Below are 8,251 nucleotides of genomic sequence, written 5' to 3'. Positions count from 1 at the left end.
ACTTCCGTGACGGTCCAGGTCCTCATTCAGGTTTTGCCGGCCAGGTACCCTCCCTCCTTGTCCCCCACTGTCCCTCACGGGTTTGCGGAGCTTCCCAAAGCGACGCGCTGGCGGCGGGGACTAGAATGCACCACCCAGGAGTTGCTCTCCAGCCTTGCCCGCGGTACCCTAAAGCCGCGTGCCTCCGGGCGGTCGGGGGGGGGGGAAGGGGAGGAAATTTCTCCTCGCTCTGCGTCCCCGCCCGTCCGCCCTGCCCGTCCCCCCTCTCCGGCTGGCTGCCCTGCTCGCTCCGGTGCCGACCTCGTCAGCCTCACTTCTGCAGGCGCAAGGCGGCTGAGGCAGCGTTGAGCTCAGGGCACGGCCATGGGGCAGGGTGAGTGGAGGCGCGGGCGCTGCGGCCGGGGTACTGCCACTTTCCGCCTCGTGCTCGCTCTGGACGTCCGAGCCAGCCGTGCGGGGGAGGAACGGAGCTCCGGGCGGGCTGCGTGCTGACTGGACGGGCCAGGTCCCCTAGAGCGGGGAGCTGCTTAGGAAAGCGGGGGCGCTGCGCTCCGCAGCTCCGCGGGGAAAGTTTGCACAGGGGTTTAGTTCGTGAGCGTCGGGCCGCCAGAGGCCAAGCACTGCGGGCGTGGCGACCGTCCCGCGCCCAGCCCTCTCCTCCTCCTTCGCAATTGGGGCCGCTGCGCGCCGCCCCTCCGCCGCCAACTGGCTGCGGGCTGCAGCCGGGGCGGGGATCTGTGGCCTTCCTCGCTGCGGGCGCCCCCGGGCGGGGACCGGCCCGCAGGTGGAAGCGCCCCGGGGAGGCGGGTCCGCCCCCGGCAGCCGTGGGTCGAGGCGGGCTCTGGGCCGGCTCACTCCCGCCCTGACCCGCCGGCCTCTCCCACCCCAGCAGTGACGCGCCGCCTCCAAGCCCGAGCCCGCGCAGCGAGTAGTAGCGCGATGGACCGTAGCGCTCTGGATCCCGGACCCCGCAGGGCGCCCCGCACCCCCGCCCCGCAACCCGCGGGCTCAGTCGGGTAAGCAGGGGAGTCACCCTCCCGGCCGCCGAGGCCTCGGCGCGTTTCACCAACCCGTAGCGCTCTCCCCGCAGGGTCGCCTGGCTCCCAGGCCGAGCCACACGCGGCGGGAGACTGCGTCCTCCCCGGTGTCCCCGGGGTGGGGGTTCAGTGGTTTGGGCAGGCTTTTGCCACCGGGGTGGCAAAAGGCCAGGCGAATGCCAGGCGTTGGGTGAGGAGTCCCGGAGCAAAAGTGGTAACAAAGGGTTCCTTGTTGAGGCTCTGGAGCCGGGGGAGCGACACCTGTAAGTGCGCTCCAGGAAAGGAAGGAAAAGTTCCACTGGCCGAGGGCTCAGGCCCAGGAGGATCAATACTGTCAAGGTGACTGCAAGGAAGGGGTTTTCTGAAAGCCCACGGAGGGCGCTGCAAGGTGTGCCAGCTGTCAGCCCGGCTTGACAGTTCCGGGAGCAGGCGGGGTGCTTGCCTCTGACTGGGGGTGTGTGTGCGTGCCTCTGGCCAATTGGTGATGCCAAAACCAAGCGCAAAGTCGCCTTGGCAAAAAGCTATACTTTTTTTTTTTTATCGTCACGTGCCTGAGGAGCGATTGGAGGGGAAGGGGATGTCACATGGTGAGTTAATATTAAATGAAGCATGCCTGCCTGCCAAATATGCTAGAAATCACACTGTTAAACGTTTGGGTAAACAGTAGTGAGAACAGGTAGTCCTGCAAGGGCCGAGGAGAACTTGAGAGTAACCTTTGTCATGGTAAACGGTCAAGGTAGTTGACCGTCTTAGTTGAAGACGTCCCAACCTGCACCTTTTTTTTCCCATAAGGCACCCCAGTTTTCATTTTTCTATGTTAATCAGAACGTAGAAGTGCCATAAACAGAGTACGAACATTCCAGAAATAGGAACATTAAGGAACCGTTGACTTTGTAAGCAATGAATGAGAGTCGTTCAGTTTTTTTTTTTTCTTCCTGGTTTAAGAGTGAAGAAGTCATTTTTCCCTGGAACATGACAGGCGTTTCCTTAGGAGCAAGTCACAGCATGTTTATTCATCAGAGGCCGCGCGAGCATTGGCAGTTGTCTGGAGGAAACGTGGAAGACTCTCAAGGCCACATGACTAATCTAACAGATATTTAGTGTAATTCTTACGTAGAGGAAACGTGCAGTGTCTGAATTCGATTTTTTCTCCTCTAAATTTTGACCTGCTCCATGCTACTGTCCCCTTTGCTGTAGATCTCCACTTTTTTTTTTTTTGGCCTTGTTTTTTTCACTGTTTAGATCCTAGTGTGTATCCTTCCATATACCCTTTCAATGTGTTGCTAGGACTAGCCTAGAACAGCTGGAGATTTGTGTAAGTTAATAGTAAGTTAACTGCCTTTCACAAGACGCCAACTCTCACAAAGTAATGGAGAGTTGCGTTGGTGCTTTTGGTAACAGATTACTTCTCTAAAAAATACAAAATTAACAAAATGCACTTACGAATGTCGGAATCATAATGTGCTTTGAAGTAAAATGGGTGAGTTCAGATAGCTCTGTGATGAAGTACACAAGGAGCTTTCTAGTGACAAGCCTAGAATACCCCAGGTATTCTAGGGAGTTTTCAAGGTACACTTGAGAGCTTGGAGGCTAAACTTCGTGGGTTCTTTAGGAGTATGCATAGCATTTCTCAGTGAAACGTTCTGCTGTTTCTAAAACTTAGATATTTATTTATCTTTGAGTCAGATACTCTTTAGCCCATGCTGGTCTGGAACTTTATCTAGAGTTTGAATTCCTGTCTCTATCTCCCAAGTACTGAGATTACAGGCATACACCAGCACACCTCACCGAAGAAAATATCTTAAAGAACCTTTGCCTTAACCTTCCAAGCTTAAGACATCTGGAAAAGTGCACCAATACATGCACTACAATAATACCTGACAGCATCCTTTTAAAAATGAGTTCCTAGCAGCCTGCCTTCTTCTACTTGTCTATTGGCATGTAATTCTAAGTGCTTGTTATATTTGTTGGTTATTCCGTCTTAACTTTGGATTTTTCATATATATATATATATGTATATATATCTATATATACTCACCTTTAAAAAGGTTTAAATTGCCGGGCGGTGGTGGCGCACGCCTTTAATCCCAGCACTTGGGAGGCAGAGGCAGGCGGATCTCTGTGAGTTTCGAGACCAGCCTGGTCTACAAGAGCTAGTTCCAGGACAGGCTCCAAAGCCACAGAGAAACCCTGTCTTGAAAAAAAAATTTAAATTGTGGAAAAATAAGAGTATTTAGGAGGTGGCAGCGTGCAGTTTTAATATAATTGTTGGTTTTGAAGGTCGGTTTCTTACTGTATAACTAATTATATTATGACTCAATAGCCTAATAGCTGGTGAGGCCTACTTAAAAGAGGTTCTCTGTTGTCTGTAATTTCCCAAGGTGCACGCTGTTCTAACAGGTTATTTGAAAGACAAATCAGTGCAGCTACTATTTCACAAAGGGGACCAGAGGAAACCCTCTGTTCAAGTTCCTGAGCCAATTAGGAAAACCTGAAGTTTGAGGTGACTGTTCATTGTGCTTACTGATTTGAATATCTCCTGACCATGGTAAGATCTTAAAAGAAAAAAACAACAAAACCCTATGTTTTAACAAACCATCGGTGTTGAATCACTAGCCGAGAGCTATAGTTTAGATATGGTTTTCTGATAGAGGTGCCTTATTTGGAAACTTGACCCCCAAAAATAAAACAGAATTGAGGTGTTACCGTTAACAGGTGACTAGGGAATATTAATGGAAGGGGTTGGCTGCGGGTAGAGAGTACTGTTGTAAAGTGAGCCTGGCTTTCTCTGCTTCCTTTTGCTTTGGTTCTCATGGTCTCCGCTGTGGTACCTGCACTATTTGGTGCAGCCAGCAAGCCGTCACCTGATGGACAGATAGGGCTGCCTGCACTCTGGCTTTAGCCTCTCTAGCCTCTCTAGCTGTAGCCAAACACAACTCTTTTCTTCCAGAAGTACCCAGTCACAGGCATTATTTGATTGTAACTTAAGATGGACCTGCAGTACAGTATTTACAGTAAAGTTGGCTGGTCTCCCTCTTCCAGCTTGTATTATTTTTGTTACATATTAGCAAACTCAGGGAGTACCATTATTTTAGGAGAACAAAATCTAGCCCTTTGGCTACGACTGCTTCTTTGAAACAATAATTGTGACATTGCAGGTCTCAATAAAAGTTACGGTAGTTTAAGTTTTTTTTTTTTTTCTCAGAGTTTTCATAGATTTAACCCACTGCATAGCATGGTGAAACATCTGGGAGAGATAGGAGCCACCTGCTTAGAAGTTGTGATTGCCTTGTGACCACCTGCTGGTCCTCAAGGGGTCTTTGCTCTAGTGACCACACCCAGTGCATTTTACCCTGGCTTCTGGCTCACCTCTGTAGTCCCTCATCAGTTTCTTAGTTCTCTTTTTTATTCTGTGTAAGTATCCACTCCTAGTCATTGGCTGCTTTTCGTGTAGGCTTGCCTTTGACTTTGAAAAATGCTGCTGAGTTTAGACTTCAGAGCCTCTGAATTTCAGCAGCTTTGATTTTACTTTGAGATTAAATGTTTATTTTTCCCATGGGTTTGTTTGTCTTGAGATGAGCCCTGCTAAGTGGAGGCTGACATCAAACTCGGGATCTTCCCGCATCAACCTCTTGGAAATTCTGGCTTTGTGTGTGCTATGATACTAGGTTAAAGTCTGCATGTTACTTCCATGGTTTAAACACACACACACACACACACACACACACACACACACACACACACACACACACAGACTTTGAAGCAAAAAGCAATTGATTTGAACTCAGTTCTGGCACTAGTTCCAACATATCAACCCAATACTGAATGTACTCAGAGTATTTGAGCCTTGCGGTTAGTTAATGGTTTAAGCTGTAAACAACAACTAGTTATGCTTTAACCAGCTCCCTGCTGATTAACTCAGCTGAGTTGTTTTCTCTAAGCAGTGTGCTGTCATCTCCATAGTGAATGCTTTCAGACCTTGCTCTGATTGTAGAAGCTGTTCAGTTCTCAAATCTCTGCTCAAATTATAGCATTGTGAATTCATCTAAGTAATTTTCCTTCTGAATATTCATAGGTATCACATAATATGTATCCTATATGTATGTTTGTTATCTGGCATCTATCATCTCTCTGTGTCTATTCTATAGGTTTTCACAGAGATGAAAGTGAGCCGGTTTAATTTGTACTGTGACATGAATATTATTGTCACTTACTAGTTTCCTTGATTGGAAATGTTGGGTTGGTTGGTGTGTCTTTGAAGAGATAAGCACTATTGAGACACTGGTTGGAGAGTTGAAAGGTTTTAGAGGTGAGGGTAGTAACCAAATGTGATTTTCCTTCCAACTGTGGATAGCCAGTGTTAGTAGTTAAAGTTTCTTGTGTTCAGTAATGGGTGCAAAATATTACATAGAACATTCCAGAAAGAAATGGTTCATAAATGTTAAGTCACATTTCTTCCTGAGTAGCGTGATGACATATTGTGCCATCTGGAGTTACTCTGTCTTAACCAACCCAGCAGGTGAGTTTATTTACACATGCTCTGTCTCTGCTGGCTACCATTGATCACTTGGTAGCCATCTTGGATAGCACATAAGCTGATAAAGCACAATAGTGTTTTAGGGTCAAGAAACCATTATTTTCTGGGTTTCTTAATGCTTGTTATTCCAAGACTGGGGAAGTTGAGGCAGGATGATTGTCATGAGTTCCAGCCAGCCTACAGAGTGAGACATGGTTAATAATAATAATAAACCAGGAAGAAATACTCATTTTAATAATGGTCCCAATATTCCAGGATTTATGAATCTGAAAATTTAAATATGTCACAAATAAGTTAAGGGTTCTCTTGAATTGAAAGTACAAGGTGATTTGAAAGAGACACTCACCTCCCACAACCTTTGTTATGGTAATGCTCCATGTTCTCATCCTTGTTACTAGCACCTCACCATTCCTGGTTTATAAATTTAAGGGTTTAGAACCAGCTCCAGGTTCGGATATCCACGGGAGCCTTGTAACACGATCCCCACAGAGAAGAGCCTGCTTATTCCTTTGGAGGAAAGGCATCCAAGCTTTGTGTCTCAGTATTCAGGACCCTGGCGTTAATCACCAAGAAAAGGCAGCGTGATTGCTGACCTCAGCTTGAGACTTTATCTTTGGAATCATGTGCTTAGGCTGGCATTCTTTACTTGCCCAGATAAGCTTTTATTTAATAATTTATTTTTTTCATTTTTGACTTTTCAAAATGTAAGAGTCAGAGTCTTAGTTGACCTTGCTTTGAAGGATCTTACTGTTGTGATTCTGAGGCAAGTCTGGAATAGACAGGGGTTCACAGACTCACTTTTGACTTTCCTGCCTTTCGTGGCAGTGGCGTTAATTGGAGGGCTGGGGCCAATGAAGAAAAAACTTACTGTTTTCTTCTGCCTCTGTTTGGGTGCGTTCTTGGTTCTAAAGTTTAACTGTTGAATATTTAGCCTAAAGTTTCAACGGAAGAATCACCCAGGTAACTTTAAAACCAATGCCCGCTCTTCCTCACACACCTGCCTGTTCTGGTTTGATTGGCTTGGTCTAGGCCAAGGGCATGGTTGTTGGCTTTGAGTGATTGCTTGACATCACCAGCTGATGTTGGGAGGGGAGCACTGCTATTAAAGAACTAAGCTTGGTTTTTAGTTTCTAAAGATTCTATTCGCATTATGCATAGTATTTTTTTTTTTTTTTTTACTTTTTAAATGGTTGCTTTTTTTTCTCCCGTTTTGGTTTCTTGAGACAGGGTTTCTCTGTGTAAGCTTTGGCTGTCATAGAGCTAGCTAGATCCATCTGCCGCTGGCTCCCTAGTGCTAGGATTAAAGGCGTGCACCATCACTGCCTGCCTGTCCTTTTTGAGAAAGTGTATTAACTTTATCTTATACTTGCTGAATTAACATCTATGATCACAGAACACCAGTAGACACGGGAATATTGGAAGCAAGATCTGCTTCCAAAGCTGTGTCTTTCAACAGCATTATACATTGAGTTTACAACTGTGTCATTTATTAGTTCTGGTGTTATGATTAATGATTCAAAGGTTTTTGTTTGTTGTTTGTTTTTTGAGACAGGGTTTCTCTGAAGCTTTGGAGCTTGTCCTGGAATTACCTCTTGTTGACCAGGCTGGCCTTGAACTCACAGTGATCAGCCTGTTTCGGCCTCTCAAGTACTGGGATTAAAGGCGTGCACCACCACCTGGCTCAAAGTGGTTTTTACTTCACATGGTCTCAAAGTTCATTCTCATAGTTCTTTTCAAAACAATGTCTACATTTTATATATTTTAAAAATACTACACATTCCAATGATTATAAAAGTATGTACCATTGGAAAGGAGGTTAAATACTTGGGCTATATGTTGAAGCCCACAGCGAACTATTTTTGGTAAATTATGTTTCCAAACTCACAGTAAAGCTTCTACTCCTAGTAAATGGCAATCTTTTGTTGCTTGGCAAGGTGTTTATGTCTGTCATGTGGCTGTGAAGTTTATTTACAGCAAAATTTCAAAAGTAAGAGAGCTTACCAAATGAGAAGCATTAAATTGTTTAGTAAAACAATACTCAGTTTCTCCCTCAAAAATCTTAATTTCCTCTGAATGAGGTAAGCAGGAAACAGTAACAATTTTGTAGCATGTATTTACATAGCAGTGCTAACCAAGCCTCCGTATACCCCACCATACCCTTGTCCCCTCCAAGACAGGGTTTCTCTGTGTAGTTCTGGCTGTCTTGGAACTCACTTTGTACATCAGGCTGGCTTCCAACTCAGATCCACCTGTCTCTGCCTCATAAGTGCTGGTATTAAAGGCATGTGCCACCACCACCCAGCATCTTATTGAGACTTCTTATCATTTAATTTGTCAAATCCTCATTTTAGTTTAGTTCTTATTTTTATATGAAACAATTTGGATGGGAGACACTGGGAAATTGGCTCCTGACTGTAACTACTTTGCTGAAGAAATTATCTGTACCATGTAGGAAAAAAAGAAACATGATACAATCATGATACCATCAGTACTTTGGTGCCAACTTAATGTTCTGTTTGTTCTTAGAACTTAAGATACCATACCTACCGCGTGGGTTTGCAGACTGTGGCCTGACAAATGGTGACCTATATATAGGTCAAGACAGGTCTCTATTTTCATTTTTTTTCTTTTTTAAATATTTATTTTATTTATTTATTATGTATACAATATTCTGTCT

General features: G+C 45.4%; 1 protein-coding gene across 4 annotated transcripts in view; it reads left to right on the top strand.

Moving 5' to 3' along the window:
- Positions 1–320: 320 nt before the first annotated feature.
- The window catches only part of Cobll1 (cordon-bleu WH2 repeat protein like 1), a 142,192-nt gene continuing 134,261 nt past the window's right edge, over positions 321–8,251 (top strand). For 2 of the 4 annotated variants that reach the window (XM_026778676.1, XM_026778675.1), the window contains exons 1-2: positions 322–373; positions 890–1,016. In XM_026778676.1, coding sequence (XP_026634477.1) covers positions 364–373; positions 890–1,016 — 137 coding nt within the window. In that variant the 5' untranslated portion in view covers positions 322–363. Of the gene's footprint in view, positions 374–713; positions 1,017–8,251 lie in introns of those variants that run through there. The other 2 variants (XM_026778673.1, XM_026778674.1) reach the window with 2 other exon arrangements.

The sequence above is a fragment of the Microtus ochrogaster genome, chromosome 4 (assembly GCF_000317375.1).
Source record: "Microtus ochrogaster isolate Prairie Vole_2 chromosome 4, MicOch1.0, whole genome shotgun sequence".
In the NCBI taxonomy this organism is placed as follows: Eukaryota; Metazoa; Chordata; class Mammalia; order Rodentia; family Cricetidae; genus Microtus; species Microtus ochrogaster.
Note: the sequence above shows the minus strand (reverse complement) of the source record. Positions and strands in the feature narration are given on the sequence as shown.